General features: G+C 42.2%; 1 protein-coding gene across 1 annotated transcript in view; it reads left to right on the top strand.

The window, feature by feature from the left end:
* The window catches only part of LOC136862721 (cadherin-like and PC-esterase domain-containing protein 1), a 1,291,344-nt gene that overhangs the window by 474,322 nt on the left and 794,636 nt on the right, over nt 1-22,386 (top strand). The window contains exon 4 of the mRNA XM_067138943.2: nt 19,523-19,889. Coding sequence (XP_066995044.2) covers nt 19,523-19,889 — 367 coding nt within the window. The remainder of the gene's footprint in view (nt 1-19,522; nt 19,890-22,386) is intronic.

The raw sequence follows: 22,386 nt of genomic DNA, 5'->3' as shown, positions 1-22,386 counted from the left end.
GTGCCTTGAATACGCACTAGAGGTGACGTGGAATCATACGCAATAGCGCCCCAAACCATGGTGCCGCGTTGTCTAGCGGTAGGGCGCTCCACAGTTACTGCCGGATTTGACCTTTCTCCACGCCGACGCCACACTCGTCTGCGGTGACTATCACTGACAGAACAGAAGCGTGACTCATCGGAGAACACGACGTTCCGCCATTCTCTCATCCAAGTCGCTCTAGCCCGGCACCATGCCAGGCGTGCACGTCTATGCTGTGGAGTCAATGGTAGTCTTCTGAGCGGACGCCGGGAGTGCAGGCCTCCTTCTTCAACCAATCGACGGGAAATTGTTCTGGTCGATATTGGAACAGCCAGGGTGTCTTGCACATGCTGAGGAATGGCGGTTGACGTGGCGTGCGGAGCTGCCACCGCTTGGCGGCGGATGCGCCGATCCTCGCGTGCTGACGTCACTCGGGCTGCGCCTGGACCCCTCGCACGTGCCACATGTCCCTGCGCCAACCATCTTCGCCACAGGCGCTGCACCGTGGACACATCCCTATGGGTATCGGCTGCGATTTGACGAAGCGACCAACCTGCCCTTCTCAGCCCGATCACCATACCCCTCGTAAAGTCGTCTGTCTGCTGGAAATGCCTCCGTTGACGGCGGCCTGGCATTCTTAGATATACACGTGTCCTGTGGCACACGACAACACGTTCTACAATGACTGTCGGCTGAGAAATCACGGTACGAAGTGGGCCATTCGCCAACGCCGTGTCCCATTTATCGTTCACTACGTGCGCAGCACAGCGGCGCATTTCACATCATGAGCATACCTCAGTGACGTCAGTCTACCCTGCAATTGGCATAAAGTTCTGACCACTCCTTCTTGGTGTTGCATTTGCTCTGTCAGTCAGTGTATTTCCATATACCTGAGTTACTTTATATGGATCTATATACAATTCAGCAAACTTCTGACAGAAACGCGCTGACACATCTGAGCTCTGAGGACGTTTTATCAGTACAAGCTCATCAACCCGCAGTTGTCGATGGAACCGCTTGTTTCTGCTTCTGCGTAGTCTCTTGTCTGCCTGAGCCTTTAATTTTTCTGCAGTCTCTCCTATGCATAACTCTGCAGACGGCCTTGGGTCATTCGGGCATTGAATTTTCTCGTGCCATGGACGCTGTGGGTATTCGTTGAGATGAATAATACTGGGAATCTGTCCGGTACTTTCATGATTGGTAGAGTTAATACTTTCCATAATAATTGGAACCACATCTGGCCATTTCCAGTGCTCTCTTGGTATGAAGATCCGAGAGTACTTTGCTATCTCTCTCATAACACGTTCGCTCGGGTTAGATTCCGGATGTCTCACTGAACTCAACACATGTCTTATCTCCATCCTATCGAGCTCCCTCTTGAACGCAGGCGAGGTGAACTGTGGACCGTGATCACTTAGTATGCTTTCTGGCTTACCCATTCTCGGAATGATCTTATTTTTAATCTGGTGTAGTGCGGATTTCGTGTTGGCCTTTTGTATGGGACACAAAGTTACATACTTAGAAAATACATCCATGCATACTAGAATATATTTCACACCACGACGTCCTTCAGGAAACGCTCCAAAATAGTCAATTGCGAATAGTTTCCTGGGCATTGTGGGCAATACAGGTCTTGGTTGCTGTTTTAATAGAAAAGTGTTAGGTACGATACGCTGACATGTGTCACAGGTTCGCAAGACTTGTTGAATCAGGCGCCTCATCCTTGGCCATATAAAAGTTTCCTGTAAAGTAGCTGTAACTTTCTCAATACCCGCGTGTCCAGTGGTATGATGCCCTAACCATATCAAGTCCATTTGGAACACTGGTGGAACAACAATACGAAATTTAGTGTGTTCTTCATCAATAAATGTATGTAGAAAGTTATTGAAGTAGTGATATTGGGATGCCTTCTTTTGTGCCTCGATGAAACCTGGGGTGCCGGGTTCGAGTTCCTTATTAAAGTAATCAATCAGTAATTTGGTTGGTCCGTAATTTTTCTGCTCTTGGCCTAAACTTGGTAATTTGTCTAAAATGTTTTGGTCCTCTTCGCCCAGCATTGCCAGATTTACAGTAGCCTCAACTTCATCCGGGTTTCGACTGAGTGCGTCTGCCACGGTGTTCAATTTGCCTGGGCAGTGTTCCAGTGTCAGATCGAACTGTTGCACAAATAACGACCATCTGTACACCCTGTCGCTACCTACATTGGATTTTAGGATGAAAGTTAATGCCTTATGGTCCGTTCTAACGATGATCGGAAATCCGTAAATATACTTCTTCACTGACCTAGAGCAACTACTATAGATAGCATTTCTAGTTCCGTTGTAGTCCACTTTAACTCATGGTTACGTAACTTCCTGCTTGTGAATGCCAAATAAGTGATCCTGGATTCGTTCTCTGGATTTTCCTGATACAGAACCGCTCCTATACCCACATTTGAAGCGTCTGTTTGAATTATAAAAGGACGGTCATATGCAGGATAGCCTAGCTTCACTGCCTTCGCCAGCATTTCTTTGGTCTTCCTAAAAGCCTCATCTTGATCCTCTCCCCATTTCCATCTGTTATTCACCTTCAAAAGCTCCTGTAATGCTGCTACAGTGTCTGTATATGATTTACAATGGTCTGAAAGAACTGATAAAGTCCTAAAAACTGCCTGATATGCTTAATTGTTGTAGGTTTCGGAAAATTTTGTATTGCTGATATCTTCGCCGGATTAGGCTTGATTCCTTTTCCATCGATGACATGGCCCAAAAATAAGGTAGTCCTACTACAAAAATGAGATTTCTCCAGATTTACCTTGAAATTGCAGCGATTATGATCTGCCAAGAGACGGTCAATTTTGTCCAAATGTTCCTCGATTGTTTTCGAACAGAAAATTATATCGTCGATATAGATGATAGTAAATGCCTTTATGTCTGGACTTAAATTATCTTCCAATGCACGGATAAGAGCGGAACTTGAATTATTCAAGCCAAAAGGCAAACGTTAGAAGTGATAGGTCTGGTTGTTAAACATGAAACCAGTTAGCATACTGGATTCTGGATGTAATTCAATGTGATGGAATGATGAAGTTAAATCAACGGTGCCGAAGTATTCCCTGCCTCCGAACCTGTTTAAAATGTCCTTGATTGCTGGAGCCTGCGTGTACTCGGGGACTCTTCGCTTGTTAACCTCACGTGCATCCAAACATACCCTAACAGAACCATTTGCTTTTGGAACAGCCAAGATCGGACTCAAAAATGGTGTGGGCGATTTGGTAATAACTCCATTCTTCTCCATATCATCTACCAATTCCTTCACCTGAGGGAATATCTTCTCGGGAATGGGATATGGCCTCTGTTTAAATGGCTCCCAGTTATTCACGATAATTTTGTACTTGTAGTTAGGTATTTTCCCTGGTTTTGATCCGAATACATTCTTATGTTGTTCTAAAATTTATTTCATTTTCCCACGGGCTTCTTCGTTCACTGGTGCTTCCGCTAACTTTTCTGGCAACAATTTTGAAAATTTTTCATCCTCCTCGGCTTCTAAGTTTAACGTCATGGCCTCAAAATATTCTGCGAGCTCATTACAATTTTCTACAAAATTTACTGGGAACTCAAAATGTTCTTCTTCTCCCTCGGTTACAGTTGCTGTCCAAATTCTTTCATCTCCAACATTCTCTTCAACCTGGTCTAATCTCAACTCTTCACTAGAATTTTGTGTTCGGAAAATAATGTTATTGTTTCCCATGTCTATCAAGGCATTGTATTCTCCAAGAAAATCTGCACCAAGAATTAAATTAAATTCCATCTTTGGTAGAATTACACAGGGATGTGACATAGCTAAATTTCCAATTTGAATATCTAAAAGAGCCTGCTCCTTACACACAGCTGTCTTGTCCGGTACAATTCCCCTGACTTTCAATTTTGATATAGGAATAGTGAGTACCTTCATTCGTAATTTCAATTCGTTAATTAATGCCTGAGATGCCACACTAATCGACGCTCCAGTGTCCACCAAAGTTTTCACTCGTAAATGACCAGCTCTAGTATATATTACGGGTATGCGCTTTACAGAATTATAATTTTGTGATACTTCCTCTTCCAATAAATCCTCGGGTCTTACAATCCAACTGTCTACGGAGACTACGGTCCATCCATTATCGTTCCCATTGGTCAAATCCAGGCTATCTTCCTCATCATCTATTGTGCTTTTTTGTTGTCCGTCCCTCGGCCCTCATAATTAGGAGCATTGGGATTCAACCTATTTTCATGTTGCCTTACACGGTATTCCCTGTACGCAACACTTTCAGCCCCATGACATTCTTCATTACCGCTGGCTTGTATGGCTCCCCTCCACCGGTTTTCCTCCTGCCTTTTTCCTCTCAACTCTTCAACGTACTGTCTTGACTCTTCCCTTCTTTGGTCACGGTTCTCCTGGTAATTGCCTCTTCCTCCTCTGGGGTTTCGCTCTTTCTCCTCCCAACGATAATATGGTCTTCTGGGTCCACCATAATTTCGATACTTGTATCTATAGGTCCTCCCGTTATTTCCGCTTGGATAGCTATATCCTCGCTGATTTCGGCCATTACCTTGATAATTATTTCTTCGAAACTGATCTCTTCTGTCTCTCCGCTGCCAATTACCATCCTGATGTACAGCACTCCTGTTGGTTTGCTCATGTGTCGCTGTTTGAGTCCCTAAGCTTTGATAATCATTTCGCTTCCTTACTTTCGGTGGATTGCTTCCTTCTTCCACCCCTACCGTATGGATAGCCTCGACATGCCTCAACCTTGGCTGGTTTTGACTAGATGTTAAGTCTAACTGTCTTAAAGTCAATTCCGCCTCTGCTGCAGTTTTGACATTAGCTGCAATTAATGTCCTCTGCACTTCAAGAGGTAGTTGCCGAGAGATTGCTGCTATAATTTCGCTCTCGCACGGTGGCATGTCTAAGTCCCGAAATTTGAGCATCTGAGAAATGAAAAAAAGGAGAATACTTCGTTATCGACGTTGCCGGATATCTGCGTGAATACAATTCCATTCTCAGTGATTACTGCGTCGATACGTCCCAGAACTTTTTGAGAAAAGCCTCCTTAAACGGCTCATACGTAGTGAATGTATAACGAAAAGCATTCGCCCATTCAGCCATTGAATCACCCAGAAATCTTTCTACTGTCCTCAATTTACGCTCCGGTGGTACCTTGTAATCCGCTAAGAAGTCATCAATTTCACGCAAGAAAGCTTTAGGTGTTCTCTCATCATTTCCGGAAAACTTCCGTGGTTTTTCTTCATTGCTCCGCAGGATATTGTAAATAGGAACGTTATGTGTTTCATTCGGAGTTGAACAGTGGACCTCCTGACGCGGTAACTGTAGAAGATCGCTCAACGCAACGTTATCACTAACTTGACTTGGTGCCTTCTCTATAATGGTTTGTTGAACTGTACATTTCAATTTACTAAGTTCCTTGTCCGTTCGTAAATCCAACAATTCTAATTTATCCTTCATGTAGGCGATTTCCTTCTCAACAACCTCTATCTTCACTTGATTTTTCTGTGAAACTTCTGTCCACGTCTCCAGACTCGAACCAAGTACCTGTAGATCTTCCTTGTTCCTTTCCCGATCAGCCATAATCATATCTTTGACTTCTTTGCCTGTCTCCGTGATGTCCTCCTTCATTTCCAATCGAATCTGAGTTTCTATTTCCTTCATTCTTTCCTCAGTCTCCTTTTACTTCATCTTAAGTTTCAGATCAATTTTGTCTTCCGTTTTCTGCTGAGCTTCAGTAATTTGTTTACTGATGTCAACGGTGAACTCTTCCAACCTCGTCTCCGTGTCAATCCGTAACTTATCAATCACACCTCGCTGGAGTGTAATCTCTGCTGTAGCTTCTTCTAATGTGTACGATAAATCTCCCAGCCGCTTATCTGTGGTAGTCATGTGTTCTGTCACCCGACCGGCGATTTCCTCAACAGAATCTCTAATCTGTTCAATTTGCGCCTGTATTTTAAGTTCTACTGTCTCTAGCTGTTTCTCTAGTTTTCCCATGCCTTCCAAACAGCATGTACGAACGAAGTCAATTTTCCCCTGTGACTCATTGGTCGCCACCTTTAGTTGCTCCTCAGTTTTCTCCGCCGCCTGTGTTAGTTGTTCCTAGGTCCTATCTGCAACTTGTTTAAATTGTTCGTCCGTCCTATCTGACCTTTGTTTAAATTGTTCGTCCGTCCTATCTTCTGCCTGCTTAAGCAATTGTCTAGTCTCTCTGGACTGTTCCTCCAACTTACTCGGAAGTTCATTCATACGCTCCTGCTCCCTTCTGTCCATCTCCACCATACGTTCCTGCTCCCTTCTGTCCATCTCCGCCAACAACTCCTCTATCCTCATCGCCATACCAAATACGCATTCGAGAAAACGCAGGGATGCTCGCCACTACCTAGTATCCTATACCGTATCTTGTGTACTCCATACGAAAACCATTTATTTTACTGAAAAGTTTCTATGATTTACGTTAATCATATAAAAAGAAAACATGGCCTCAAAATTCGCCATACAGAAGCTTCCTAATGATTTGGGATATTTATCTTCTACCGCGCATAACAAACAAACGCGTTATCACAACTTTAAAAATAAATTTCTAATATCATAGCCCCAAATTCGTTTAATCCAAACATTATTAATTTTCCTGTCTTTTGGGCTCTAATCTAAGTACTAGACAACAGTACTGGGCCATATTTACGACAAATACCTCCGACTCCAGACTAATATTCCAGCATAGGTTTACCAGTCTCGAATCATCACCATTCATTGTAAATATCACCACCATTTTCTTAAGACTGAGGCGCTCTTAATTTCCTATCCTTACTCTAAATCAAATAAAATTATCATTACTGGCAATTGAAATTTGATCTGCACACAAATTCCAGGCTATGTCAAGATCAACACATGTCTGAAGGACACGTCATCAACCACTCTACCTCATTAGAGAAATATTTTTACAGTTCTCTGACTCAAATAGAGTTCTTTTATTACTACGACAAGCCTTATTTATCGGCTATATGTTCCTCATTCTTCCTAACATGATTTAAATCAGACATTTTTGCCGATGTCCCTAACGTAATGCATTTAAATTTTACTCTGTTTTCTAAACACACGATTCCGATGAAATCTTGCCCATTCATGTCCGCCTACTATCATTCGTAGCACTGAACATGGGACTCTAGACTCAAGTTGTCTGAACGTTAGGTTGCCAGATTCCTAATTTGCGCCTATGGTTCGAAATTACCTATCTACCTTTCTTAAAATTTAATAATTATCTGGATACCAATTATTGGTCTCTTCCAGCTTTCGAACCATGATCCTAATCCTATCTAGCCTTCGGAATAGCTTATCAAATCACATTCACTCTGGTAAATCTCAATTTGACCTGCCCAAGTTTGTAAGAACAACCTAGACCTCTTTGGGTAACACAAAAATACTCCCAGCGGGATACGAACATACGCCAAAGTGTCTATTTGCCCTTATATGCGGCGCCAAATATATGTACCGTACCCAGGGGTAAATACCCTCTAGGACGATGCCTCCATTCCTGTAAGAACATCCGACTAACTCAGGGTTGGGCAGAGTGTGGGTAGGTTGTCGGTTGGGTCAGGATAAAAAGTCGAAGTTCTACTCTAAATATCAATCAATGACAGGAAATGGAGGTATAACACGAATGAGAAACAGTCATAGGGGTAAGATGGATTTATTGATAAATATGCCCGATCATATACCAAGAAAACAATTAAATCAAGAAAAATAATTTGTAAAAAAATGAACTCAAAATATTAGAAATAAGTCGAAATTAGAACGTTACTTGAATGATAATACCAAATTTGACATCAAAATCAAGTTCAACAAAGAACACTTATATACATCAAGACTGAGCTTCTTCTAATAGTCCAATGTTTATAATTTATGGCAACAAGTGTACGCAAACACTGACATGTGGTATTTCCGTATGGAGTTTCACACTATCGCATCCCAACGATACGGTTTCCAAAGTTAAGTTAATCCCGAGAGTCGCCGAAATTACAATTAAATAAAAGTTACATTATAAAGAAAAGTTACGACGAAAAGGAAAATAATTAAGACGCAATGGACGCTATGTAAGTTACGCAAAATACTAGGGGCATATCCTACACTGTATTTACAACAATTCAAATAATCAAACTAAACACATCTATATACATCGGATATCGAGTAAAGTCTTAAATGCTACACAGATTCTAATGTGAAACCCGATTCACTGCAAAAGATCTAGATAGAACTAGATAAACCATCAATACTTCAGCACTCGGGCTGTTCCCTTTTAAAACAACGAGACAAGGTATACAATCACAAATAACAATGTAAAACATCATCCTGTAAGGGAAAAACATATAAATAACCCTTGATATCATGAAGAAAGCAATAGGCAATATTGCCTCCTTCTGCTGCGTTTGAACGCTCAACAGCGCGGTCATCCGTCATGTACTTCCGGGTAGATTACGAGCTGAAAAGAAATGTTGAACTCCACTATGCTAAAGATTGGATTTTGTCTCCCGAGGCTGCCACAAGGAAATACTGTCTCCTTCACACCTACAGATAAACACAGACCAAAAATCATCTTGCCATGAGATAACGCCTTTCATCGGCTACACGAAAACTCACGTATATTCATTCCTTCTTAGCATGCTTGGGCCATTTAACAACATCAGACTCAATAGTCTGGAATTAACACTGTCCATTTTGATCACAATATACACTCAGAAGACACTAGGCAGGCACACACATCTGCACAATACCCTTTATCTTGTCAGGCATACAATCAGCCTGCACCAATACATTATAATTCAGCATGCAATTTTTATCTCATTATTTCTCATGAATCCCATTGGCCTTTCCACATAATGAGACGCAGTTCGTGTCCTTGGCAGACTATCAGGCAAACAAAATCCAACTTAACTTCAAAGATCTTATTTTAACAACGGCGTTCTGCAGCTCCTTCAATCAGCTTCTGTAAAATCATGCATCATGCAGAATAGCAATACCTGTCTCTCTGAATAACCGAAATAAAATGAACTAATACGTGTTTAACGTTGTATAAAATTGAAACTGTCCATCTAGCCCTTCTAGCATATATTTAAGGAAAACTCGGAATATCCTACGCTAAATAACATACACAAATATACAACAACTGATCCTATCAATCCCTCATTTTCCCAAACATATAATCATAAAGCAAAATGGAAATAAAATAAACATGCATTATTCTCGTATCCGAATCTATCAGTAACAAAATTAAACAAACACATGCCGTCAGGCTTACTTTACATGAAAATAAAAATTCTATCTACACTGCCCTAGTACCTTAACATAACTTACATATCATGCCATAAATAACACATGCGCCTTACTGTAATTTACATGACGACTCTCGAGATACCAGGATAGCAGCTTACATCCCCACTGATTTAGGGATCTACACCATGTTAATCACAGCATTAACATGTGGGAATGCACTTCCTTCCTCTGGAGGCGTATCCATCATCTTGCTGGAAAAAAATTCACTGGAACACAGAAGACTATAGTTGATAATATCTTCGCTGCTTAATGCTGCGAGCCGAAATACGCTTTCTCTTTACAAGATCAGCTAAACACACTGATTCACATATATATTACACACTTCACTTAAAGGGTGAAAATACAGTTTGAAAAGCAGCACACGGTTCGTTACGGAAGTTCCACGCGAAAACGCGCCCGTCGCGAAATAGTGAAACAATAGCACGTTTCCACTACACTTGTTACACAGCGGTCACTAAACACCGTCTTTATCGATTGAAAGTAAACTTTGCTAAAATTATACTATTCCATTTATTCAAGTACATAAAATCTTCCAACTGCACAATTTAAAGTATCATTGAGAACCAGTTACTGTTACTGGAATAACACCACGTTAACCACGATCACCAATCAGAGTTTGTGCTTCCGCACTATCCAAGCATTTAACACAGAGTGGCGCTCTCCAGAGCTTGGGTTACTGAGGAGGCTTCGGTGACGCCATTAATACTGGGGTTCCCTGGTGTCTGAACCAACCACCAATCAGAAAATTCGTCGTATATGCTGACACAATACTTATTGTGATATATTTACAAAACACAGCTCAAACACTAGTAAATCTCTTCCACCAATTTTTATATTACATTTCCAAATATATCTGACTTCTGAAACTGTGGAAAACCGATTACCTACAGAAACTGACTTTAGCACCTTAGCACGTTGGTCACTCTGGAATTAAGATTTGGCGCGGTGTGGCCTCCATGTTTCCCAAGTCCTTAATTTCCATTGGCTGAAATATATTGCTTGGTCAGCATCTAATACACGTGTCGATCCTGGCCCGCGCTTGGTTACACCATCATTTCTCACGGTCATACGGAAATATGAAGCAATATCCAGCGGCTCAATGTCTTGCTCAACATCCGGTATCAACTATCTTGGGATACGATGCTTTAACATGTTAGACTGTAACTTTTATGAATAAATTTTACATATTGGGTCAAATAATATTCTAATTATTATTATGGGCCGGCAGGATACGGCTCAATATGTCAGTCTGTCACATCTACTGAAATACAACAGATGCACGAAGTGATACTTTGAACGACACTCACACCATTCATCACAAGATCTGGCGGCATAGGGAATGGTTGGACTAGAAGTGTTCATGCCACTGGCACTTCCATATTTATGTCAGTACTTAATTTTGGATGCAGATACTTTGTCATTACAAAGGATTATGAAGTTATTTTCTTTCTCGAAATTCATTAAAAACTTTTTAATCTCAAAGCGTAAGCTACACGTGTGACATGTACAAAGTGTTCCAAAACTATGAGAATTAATCGGAGCGTGTATAGTACAACCCTAAAACACAAAACTTCCCAATGAACATACGCCCTTCGGTCGCTATTTTACAAGAATATTCCAAAGTTGTATCGGAATAATTTGTTATAGCCCTACCAGACCTCTTTTGTGTACGTGCAATTATACGTCATTATACAAGAAGTCCTCAAAATGTCGACCTTGGGCCTGAACACGCCGCGACATTATTTGTCGGACACGTTCAAACACTTCAGGTATTGCAGGCATTTGATAGAAATCGTCTTCCCGATGGTGGCGAAGCACTGCAATGTCTGTAACCGGTATTGAGATGGCATTGAGATTCCCAAACAACTAATAGTCCAGTGGATTGGGATCCAGAGAGCATTCAGGTCAGGCGATTGGTCCTACAAGATTATCCATCTGAGTCAGAACCGCTCACTCATATTGTCTCTGGCCACTCTACCGAAATGTGGTGGCGCTCCATCATGGATGAACCACATATGGCATATGAAATACAGCGGACATCCTCGAGTAGATCCGTTAATTTTTGACACAGAAAATGACAGTACGACTCACCTGTAAAGTGTGCAGATAGCATGTATGGCTCAATTAACTGGTCTGCAAATATCCATGCCCGGAGATTAATATCGAATAGTTGCTGGTGGCGTAACTACACACTGGTTTTGGATTCTCGTCGGCCAAGTGACGTGTATGCTGAAAATCAATCACACCATCTCTCTTGAAGTCGCTTCATCAGTAAACAACACAGATACTGAACAGTGCTTATCGTGAACATACATGTGCACAAACTATGTACAAAATGCCAAGCGAAGTACGAAATCAGACTTTTGAAGAGTTTGTAGCTTTTGAAGGACATATCCGGTTAAGCTGTTGTTTACGTAAAACATTCCACATAGTATGCTGTCCCACGTCCTCTTTTGTCCTTAACCAACGGATGTGGTCACCAGAACGCTCCAATGGAACTGAGAACACTATCCTCAAATTTCACACACCGGGTTCCGCGGAGTCGACCAGCATGCCAACTTCGTTTCTTGTACGAACCAGTATCTACCAGTCGCTCTTCTATTCTTTGAAACGTCTTCCTGTTTGAAGATGGTGATTCGGAAATCTCCCGCATACACACGTCTTGCCCTGACCACCACGCAAACAGTGGTTGATGGGCCTCGCAAGCTGTAGCCGATGATGTTTCAACGTCTGATGCCTCATACCCTTCTACCGATAAATGATCGCTGTGCATTAGGTCAAGAAGATGCAATTTTAAGTGATCAATTATAAAAACAATTGCCTTGGAAACACCTTTTATCATATCATCACTAGCAGGAAATGAGCCCTCGTCAACTGCTGGTCCATAATACAAATAACAATTTTTTGCATAATTAGTACAATGACATCCATTGGCCAATGTTCTTAACAACTGCCTGTTTTAGGAATTTCAAATTTTTTTTGTCTGCAATGTACTCTGAAATGATGCTTTTTAAATCTCTTCAGTACATATATTTTTACAGGTGATATTTTGATACTATCGTACTTCCGGCATGACCTTGCTTTGGCTTGAACGGCAACTAGTGTAGAATTTACGAACTTAGGATACGCAAATATGTTCTTACAGTCATATTTACGTAATATTGACTAAATAATTAAGTGGTGGTACACAGTTGCGGAATAAAGGCTAATTTAGACTGAAAACGTGAAACTAGTATTTGCCGTTCCACGAGGAAAGCATACGCGGAATCTTTTGCAGCAAGTCGTTGTTTCATTAGACTCAGCTGGACAACAAATTACTATCAGATAGGCAGTGAATGGTGAAGGACATAACTCTGACATTAAAATAGCTATGGAAGTTATCCAAGCCTGTATGTAGTAGATTATCGTATTTTAACTCCAAGAGATAGAGAAATGAATTATTATTATTATTATTATTAAAGCGTCTTTATTGTGGCGAAGTTAGGGCTCCCGGCCCTTTCTCACACTTAACCACTTCATGTATATACAATGTATATTTTACATAAAATTTAAACATATGAAATCTTTACAACCTAAAGTATAATTAAAGCAACTAAAGTATCACTAACTAAACTAAGGTGAGTAAAGTATAACTAAATTATATACAGGAACACATTGCAATAACAACCATATTCACTCTCATTCATGCATCCCATTCACACTCAAGAAAGACTGGAAGTGCTTAAAAGATGACGCTGGCAAAGGATTTTAAATTTTGTCTTAGATTTAGCTTCCCTGATGTCATTGGGGAGTTCATTCCACCAGCTCGTGGCGGAGATTGCGGTTCGAAGCACAGGAATTTCTAGCGTACAGCCTGACCGGGTATTGAACAGGTGCAGGGAACTAAGGTAGCGAAATCTGGTGGATAGGTAAGGAGGAGTGTTTTCAGAAAGCACTTGATACACCAAAGTAGTTGCGTGGAGTCTACGTCTGTCATTCAGTCGTAACCAAGATAATTGTGTATAGAATGGGGATACATGGGCGTATGGTTGTATGTCGAATGCATACCTGATGCATGCATTTTGGGCACGTTGCAGTCTCATGCTTTGCTCGTTATTGATGTCAATAAAAACTGTATCACAGTATTCGAGAATTGGAAACAAGAGTGATTGAATGAGCTTTATTTTCAAGGACCGAGGAAATATATTTTTAAACCGCTTCAGAGGATGCAGGCTTTGATATACCTTTTGGCACACTTTCATCACATGTTGCGACCAGTTCAATGTTTCGCTTATAGCCACACCAAGATTCATAACTGTTTCACAAAATGGAATAATGGTATTGTTTAGTGCTACAGGAGGAATTTCGTATTGTTTTAAGACGTGGAGTGAAAGACAAGAAAGAGAAAAACTTGGGTTAGGCCGTTAGGGAATTGATTTTCTGTCAAGACGTATGCAAAGCATTGAATATTCTGTTGAAAAAATTGTCTGGAAAGGATCCTCTTTCATAGAGGTAACAGTAGTTCCGACAGTTCTTGCCAGTAGACGGTTTTTAGAGTTTATAGAGTTTATAGGTTGTTCAGGGATACCTCCTGAGTTTACTGGTACTAGGGACCCGTGGTCTCTGATGGCTAGTTACAGAGTAATTGCATTTCGTTTGGTTTGTAGCCCCAATAAAATTTGTATCTGTAGTGCACTGGAAATAATAATAATGAAAATGAAAACCTACAACCTTTTTCCTGTCATTGGCAATGGTAAAGAAGTAGAGAATACGAAATAATAATAATATTACATTAAAAATTACTCACATGTGTTCAAGACTCCATTTTGAATACTTTCACCTCCCGGAAACGAGGTTTTGAAGGTAATTAATCATAATGTTGGCCATAATATGTCATACACACACACACACACACAACTTATTTTTTTATTGACGCCATGTTGAAAGCAAAGATATTAAGGAACAGACTGTTTATACAATGAAAGCACAGTGCAATTTAACGAAGCATGGAAGATACAATTCCAAGGAATAAGAGACTTATCTTCAATTTGTAGAGAATTCAAAATTCTAAGAAACATATTTGCATAAAACTGCTCTGGACTGCAAGTTACTCCCTCAGATTTATGTCTCTTCTCATGCACAGCCTAGGTTTACCACAAGGTAAATATATTCCAGCAGGATTATTGAAATGGTAGTCCGAAAGAACTTTGAAGCTAATATTTTCTGAGAACCTGAGAGAAACGGGCATGTGTTTGCTCTATATACGCTGTGCCACTACCCTTTAAATCCGGCGTTTAGTGCATTGAACTTGGTGTTAAGGAAAAGTTGATAGCGGTATTTGAAAGAAGAAGAATGTAGTAATTCTTAAGATTACAACTGAAAGTTAGATTTTTGGGTAAAAATTCACAACATTTCAGTCCTTACTCCCGTGAGACCTGAGGTCTAGATAATGGTCCCAATCCTATATATCACGGTCAGTTGTGCAGCACCGAACTATGTCCTTACCTTCTGCATTCCTCTGCCCTAATACAGTTCCTGTCTAAGTCAAGTTATAGGCATTTCTTGTTAAAGCTTCAATATTATCTATAATTGTAAATTAAATTAAAGTGCGTTGAAGTGTGTACCGTACTCATAGTTAGTTACGCATCTTTCCAACAAATCTTAAAATGCTCGATACTGTTTAAAAAATAGAGCCATGGAGCCTGAAATCAGACAGTCTCCTTAACCCAGTCCATGAGAAATCACAGCGGAATATGCATCAGTTTACATGGATAACACTCGCTAGGCGCGTCCACGTCGTGGGGTTGGGCAACGTTACTGTGCCGAAACAGTAGCGGCTAATTTCTAGAGGTGGCCCAGTCCCATGGGGTATAACATGAGCCACATGCTCAGGGATACGTGCGAAGTCCTCAACGGCAGCGACGGCAAAGATGGAGACCATCAACAAGGTTGAGCTGGCGGAAGGGGCAACCGTTCCTCTGCAGGGAGTAAAAGCAGATGAACCTTCAGCCTTGTACTAGGTGGAGGGATCTACAAAGGCTTTGGAGACACCTGCACAGAACGGAGATCTATCCAGAGGGCTGAAAGGGGGCAGTCCCCCAGAAGGTTATGCGCTGGGCCAACGACCTAGTCATGTAAAATCCTTTGTTACGAGACATAACAACAGCAAAAGCCGGATGGATTTAATGGTGACCACTAAGCATTGGAAAAGAAAACGAGATATTGTGTTTGCCACATGAAATGTCCGGAGTCTCTACAGAGCAGGAGTTTTTACCAATCGGTAGGAAGTCTTCAAAAACTACAATATTTCTGTGGCCGCATTGCAAGAAATCCCATGGTAGGGCGCTGACATCATGGACTCATGAGATTTTACAATCTTCTACAGTGGAGGAGCCAGGAGCCAGCTTGGCACGGGATTCGTGGTTACCAGGAGACTCAAGCTAGCAGTGCTCGAGTTCAAGCCCGCGAACTAGAGTTTCTGCTCGTTGAAACTGAAGTTCTCTCTGTTCAGTATAGCAGTGTTCAGCGCGCATGGACCGATTGAAGATGCTCCTGAGGAAGAAAAGGACGCCTTCTATGCTCTCTTGGGGCGAGAGTACTCTCCTGCTCAACATCATGACCTCAAGATCATCCTTGGTGATATGAACGCTAAGGTGGCGAGGGATCAGGTATTCAGACCAGCGATTGGACAAGAGAGCGCACACCCACAGAGCAATGACAACGGCCTCCGACTAGTGGACTTTGCCATCGAGCATCAGATCAGCATTAGCAGCACTTACTTTCCGTGGAAGATGATCCACACGGTAGCATGGAAGTCCCCTGACGGCGAGACACAGAACCAAATCGTCCACGTCCTCATGGACCGGAGGCATGGATCAGATTTTATGGATGTCAGGACGAGGAGAGGTGCGGACATCGACTCAGATCACCATTTGGTTGTCACGAAATACAGACAGCGCATAGCCAATATCACGAAAGCGCACGTCTGGAAGGCGAGGAGGTTCGATGTCGAAGCCTTGAAGAATATCGCTGCACTCAAGGATGAGTACAGGGAGATGGTCCGAGCCAATCTTGCAGATCAGAGGGAGTACAAGAAGGCACTACTGTAGAAAATCTATGGGGAACAATTCAGGCCGCCATTACGAACACGGCGACAGAATCTCTAGGGTTCCAAGAATGAAAAGTAAGATCCGAGTGGTTCGATGCGGAATGCGAAGAGGCCGTCCAAAGGAGGACTACAGCAAGGGTCTAGTTCTTACAAAGATCGACAAGGTCACCATAGGAAGACTACCATATGGTGAGTGTAGAAGCAAAGAAGGTGCTTCGGAGGAAGAAAAGACAGCGGAGAAAGAGCAGTTTAAGGCCATCGAGGAGCTCTATAATAAGAATGAGGTTCGCGCCATGTTCCAGGGAACAATAGAAATCGAGAATGGGCTCGAGCCCAGAATCTCATATTGCAAGGACAAGAAGAATATTTTGGTTGGAGAGGAGCAGAAGATCTTGTCACGATGGGCGGAGCACTTCGAAGAGCTCCTGAACACTGAGGAGGCAGAAGCAAGGGTGCCTGATTGGATGACAGCTGACCACCCATCTACTGACGAGCACGAGCCAGCCCCCGAAGTGACGAGGAATGAGGTGAAGGAGGCGATTCACCTCATGCGCAATAACAGAGCGCCAGGAGAGGACGGACGCCTAACAGATCTGTGCAAGTATGGGTGAGAAGATCTTGTAGATAGCATGCACGCCCTGATCCAATCTGTATGGGAGAGCGAGGAGATGCCAAGGGACGGGAGCTCGGCCCTTATCTGTCCCATCTACAAGAAGGGTGACAAGACAGTGTGCGGCAACTTCCGAGGAATCTCACTACTTAGTGTGGCCTACAAGATCTTTTCGAAATAGCTGGCTAGGAGACTCGAGCCCTTTGGAGAGAGGCAGCTGGGAGACTATCAGTGTGGTTTCCGGCGCAACAGATCAACAACAAACCAGAAAGCATAGCTCATTCTTGAAAAGTGTTATGAGTACAACGTCAACATTCACCAACTCTACGTTGACTTCAAGGAGGCTTACGACAGGGTGGGCAGGTGAAGACTGCAACAGGTGTTGGAAGAGATGCAGGTGTCGACGAATATCACCAACCTTGTCCTGATAACTGTGGGAAGTACCAGAGCCAAAGCGAAGATCCAGGGCCAGCTCTCCAGGGAGTTCGAAGTGCAAAGATGGTTGAGGCAAGGCGACGCATTGTCGTCCACTCTGTTTAACCTCTGTCTGGATCATGTTATGCGTCGAATACCACAGAACCCAGGGGGCACCATTTGTAACAGACGCCTCCAGTACCTGGCCTTCGCGGACGACATTATTTTACTCGGGAAAAGTGCGAACTACCTGACGGAAGCTCTGCAACACATGAGCGAGGGTTCACAACATCTGGGCTTACAGATCAACAAGGACAAAACCAAGTATATGGTGAACACCGGAGACAAAAGAAGATTTCAAGGCGTGAGAGGCCTGGAATTTGTAGGTAACACCTACGAGAGAGTGACGCAGTTTAAGTACCTGAGAGCCCTTACGACTGACGACAACAAGGTCAGCGAGGAGATAAAGGCTAGGGTGGCAGCTGGGAACAGATGTTACTTCGCCTTCCAGAAGTTACTGAAGACTGCAACACTGTCCAGAAGATTAAAACTCACCGTGTACCGGGTTATAATCCCTCCAGTTGTGCTATATGCGTGCAAGACGTGGACCCTAAACGAGCGCGACAAGAACTTTCCACGGGTTTGGGAGGGAAAGATCTTGAGGAAGATTTTCGGTGCGGTTCGCGATGAAGGAGAGTGGCGCATCAGGACCAACGAAGAAGTCTACGCCCTGTATGGTGACTTCGAGATAGTCGCAGAAGCCAAAAAGAGGAGACATCGGTATCTTGGGCAGATCGTAAGGAGGGACCAGGACTGAGCAACGAAGATGATCCTTGAGAAACATCCCGGCGGCCAGCGAGGACGGGGGAGACCACGGACAAGATGGCTGGACAACGTCTCAAGAGATTTGGAGTTGTTTGGGGTACAAAGCTGGAAAAGGAGAGTAAGAGTGATTTAAAAAAATAAAAATAAAATTAATGACAAAACTTAAACCTTATAGTACTGTAAGATTTTGTTAAAAAATACACTCATTCTTACTGATCACGCCAGTCTTAACTCTAATGAATCCTTACTGCTTGAATGCTGGAATATTATAATTACCCTTTCACGTCTTTTAGTTTATACCATATGTAATTTGTTATCTTAAACACTTAATAGAAATCAGTGATAGCGTTCCTCCCAAGTTCCTTTCTCAGATTGCATCCTCAGAGAGAATAGCTGTCCTGTGTTCGATTCTAGTGTCACGACAACTAATTAGTAAATAATATTGCATTTAGAATTTTGTATTTTTTTTTTTTCAGAATGAAAGTATAGGAGTATCGAGTCTCAAGACAAAATCGTATAGCCTATTTGCATCGAATGTCGATTAAAAGCTGGTAACGAAAAGTCTCTAATTATTAACCTAAACATTTGCACCACAAGTGATGTATAACCAATTCGGATTGACATGAAAGTGTTTGTTATTAATACACATCGGATTTCTAGGCAATAATAGGTTAGAATGCAAACGATTTTGATTAGTAGAAAGTGTCGTGCAAACGCGCAACCCGCTCTTCCACAATGTAGCAAGAGTAACATAAATTCTAGGAATTGTATAGGCGTACCCCTAATATCAATGCAAATCTCATAGCATAACCGTTGTACAATGGGTGGAGTATATTGTACTTGTTACTCGCATTCTAACCTATCAGTGCCTAAAGATCCGGATTCTGAGTTATTAGTAAGAACAAATGGCGAATTGGCTTTTAGTGCCGAAAGTGTCCAAGGACAAGTTCGACTCACTAGGTGCAGCTCCTTTGATTTGACTCCCGTAAGCAACCTGCGCGTCGTGATGAGAATGAAATGATGATGAAGACGACACAAACACCCAGCCCTCGTGCCAGCGGAATTAACAAGTTATGGTTAAAATTCCCAACCCTGCCAGGAATCGAACCCGTAACCGCTGTGGTCAAAGGCCAACACGTTAGCCATTTAGCCTTCCAGCCGGGCAGTTAATAAGAATAACACTGATAAAAGCAATATTTCTTTTGCAGATGGAGAAGATTGGACTTTGCTGTTGTGCCTGGCTTTCTCTGATGGCGACACCGAATGCTTACCCCGTGACGCTTACTTAGGCTTACGACCTCATCAGAAAGTAAGCAGACTGCCTGGGCTACGCGGGACATTATGGCGGCGCCCAGGACTGTGTAGAACCGCGTCACGATTGGCATCACTCAACTCTTTGCATTCAAATCCACTTACCCCTGCGTGCTTCGCCCTCCCAGAACAGTACGAAGAATTTCTTAACGCTGCGGATGGACCTGGTTTCAACAGTTCTTGGGTCCTGAAACCTTCCTCCCCTGGAGGCAAAATGGAGCACATGTCTACTATGCAGATATTCAACAGAGTGCGTCTCAAAGAGTAGGTTTTAATGCATAAATTGGTTTGCATTTCTTCTGAATTGCATAACAAGATGTTAAATATCCGTATGTTCATTGCTGTTGTACAGAAACAATGATATTGTTAAGCTTTATTGGTCAGCTTAGCTGTTTTAACAAGAATTCGTACATAGCATTTACTGTACAGAATTGTAAGTAATTCGTTCAGGACGGACTCTACTGCGTCAGTCGACTGGCCGTTGTTCTTCTATTCTCAAGAAAGTGAGTTCAATCCCGTCAGTCGGAGGCATTTAAGGATGTTAAATGAATGGGTGAAAATGGTAACGGTATAAGTAACATTGTATGTAATCAAAGAAAATTGCATTTATATATTTCATTGATGATTTAAAGACATAAAGAGATAATTTAATGTCATGTGGATGTTTCTAGTGTGGTGCAGCCCTTTTAAGGCAGACCCTCAAACGAGGATGGGCTGCATCTGCCGTGTATGGAAACTGTGTGTTTGTGTGTTGGAGAATAATGCTGTGTGTGAGTTTTGGGAATCTTGGAGACAGTACAAACACAAAGTTTTCGAGCCAGGTTAAAATCTCTGACCATGCCAGGAATCGAACCCGGAGCCCTTTGAACCGAAGGCGACCATTTGCGGGGATTTTGAATTAGAAGTCTGGGAGGGCACAGACATGTATAGGCAATTGAAAGTACCCGTGTCCTAGAGATGTAGCGAGGGGTGGGGGTAGATATCAAAATTGAAAAAATAAACCTAGCCCAATGTTAAATTATTGAAGGTCTCTGAGCGAATTTCGATAAAGACGTCAAGATTGAGAGTCTACCAAATTAATGCGGCACTATACAATAGAACTTTCATCGAAGGAGCAATAATTACGCATATATTACAATTAAATAGAAGTAAGGCGTGTTATATGAGTTTAAAACATCATACTCCTGCTACCCTTCGTCGCAGAACATGCTAACCATTGCTGCGCGGGTCCCCACAACTTGTTGTGGCACTGTACGATTCGCTTTTTTTTTTTGCTAGGGGCTTCACGTCGCACCGACACAGATAGGTCTTATGGCGACGATGGGATAGGAAAGGCCTAGGAGTTGGAAGGAAGCGGCCGTGGCCTTAATTAAGGTACAGCCCCAGCATTTGCCTGGTGTGAAAATGGGAAACCACGGAAAACCATTTTCAGGGCTGCCGATAGTGGGATTCGAACACGATTCGCTTAGCCGCGACGAACGGAATTTTGTGGGTAGGCCTATTTCCGCTAAGTATTATTCTGAAAAAGTAAAGAAATAGCTGTAAAAACAACAGAGTGTGTATAAATTGCTTTTCATTATTATAATTCCTAGTTTCAGGAGGATAAAGAGGAATATAAATATAATATTTTCTTTACGAAGTGAGTGGCGGCTGTCCTCATCGCGCCCGCTAATCGCCACCCTTGAAGGCGACTAAGCTGACAATTCATCCAAGGAGCCGGACATTTAGGAACATGGTTTGCATGAAATAAAAAATTAAAATTATGTAGTTATTAGCACTTGAGATGAGACGATACTGGTGTACTACGAAAATATACATTATTAAAATAATTTGTAGTTTATTTGCACCTTCGTGACTACAAAACATTGCTGCTTAATGTCACTTCCATCACTATGTCTTTAAAAATGTGGAATTCAAATTTATTCTTTATCACCCGTTACATCATAATTTTAGTGCATGCCAACGTAATATTCTTCGTCACCAGCTGCTACAGACACATTAGGTTGTTCGACGTTTTGCCGCAGGTATGTGATCCAAACCACTTAGCCACTCGTTCGCCGGCCTTAATATAATTTACCTTGTTCAGGATTATTATCGCCATCTCCATGTGAATCCTCTTCTGATTTATCTTCTCCACTTGTTTTAGAACTGCACTAAGTAGGTTTGAAAAAATCACTAATATTTGGAACAGAATCCTCGATCAAATTACGATTCCAATACATGCTTATAGGGACCGCCAGTCATCTTTTAACTTGTACATTATGATATTATCTACAGATTTGGAATATATGAATGCAGTTGACCGAGCATGTGGCCACGCGGTTTGGGTCACAGAGCTATCGGCGTGCATCCGGGAGATTGTGCGTTTGAACCCCACTGCCGGCAGCCCTGAAAATGGTTTTCCGTGGTTACCCATTTTCACACCAGGCAAATGCTGGGGCTGTACATTAATTAAGTCCACGGCCACTTCCTTCCAAATACTAGACTTTTCCTATTCCATCGTTGCTATAAGACTTACCTGTGTCGGTGCGACGTAAAGCATGATTGTAAAAGAAAAATATAGTTGAGCCACCTATGTTAAATAGGATTAGTCTGAACCCCTTTTTCAATTCAAAAGTGTTACCATACTAAAGTGCGCTTAACTCTTCCTTTTTTTTCAAAAATGGCACTTACACGATTATGGTTTACATCCATTCGGTGTACGATCACAGCATATATTGTTTCCAGCACGATACGGGACAAATTTCCGACACAGTGGCAT

This window comes from Anabrus simplex, chromosome 2 (genome assembly GCF_040414725.1).
Source record: "Anabrus simplex isolate iqAnaSimp1 chromosome 2, ASM4041472v1, whole genome shotgun sequence".
Taxonomy (NCBI): Eukaryota; Metazoa; Arthropoda; class Insecta; order Orthoptera; family Tettigoniidae; genus Anabrus; species Anabrus simplex.
Note: the sequence above shows the minus strand (reverse complement) of the source record. Positions and strands in the feature narration are given on the sequence as shown.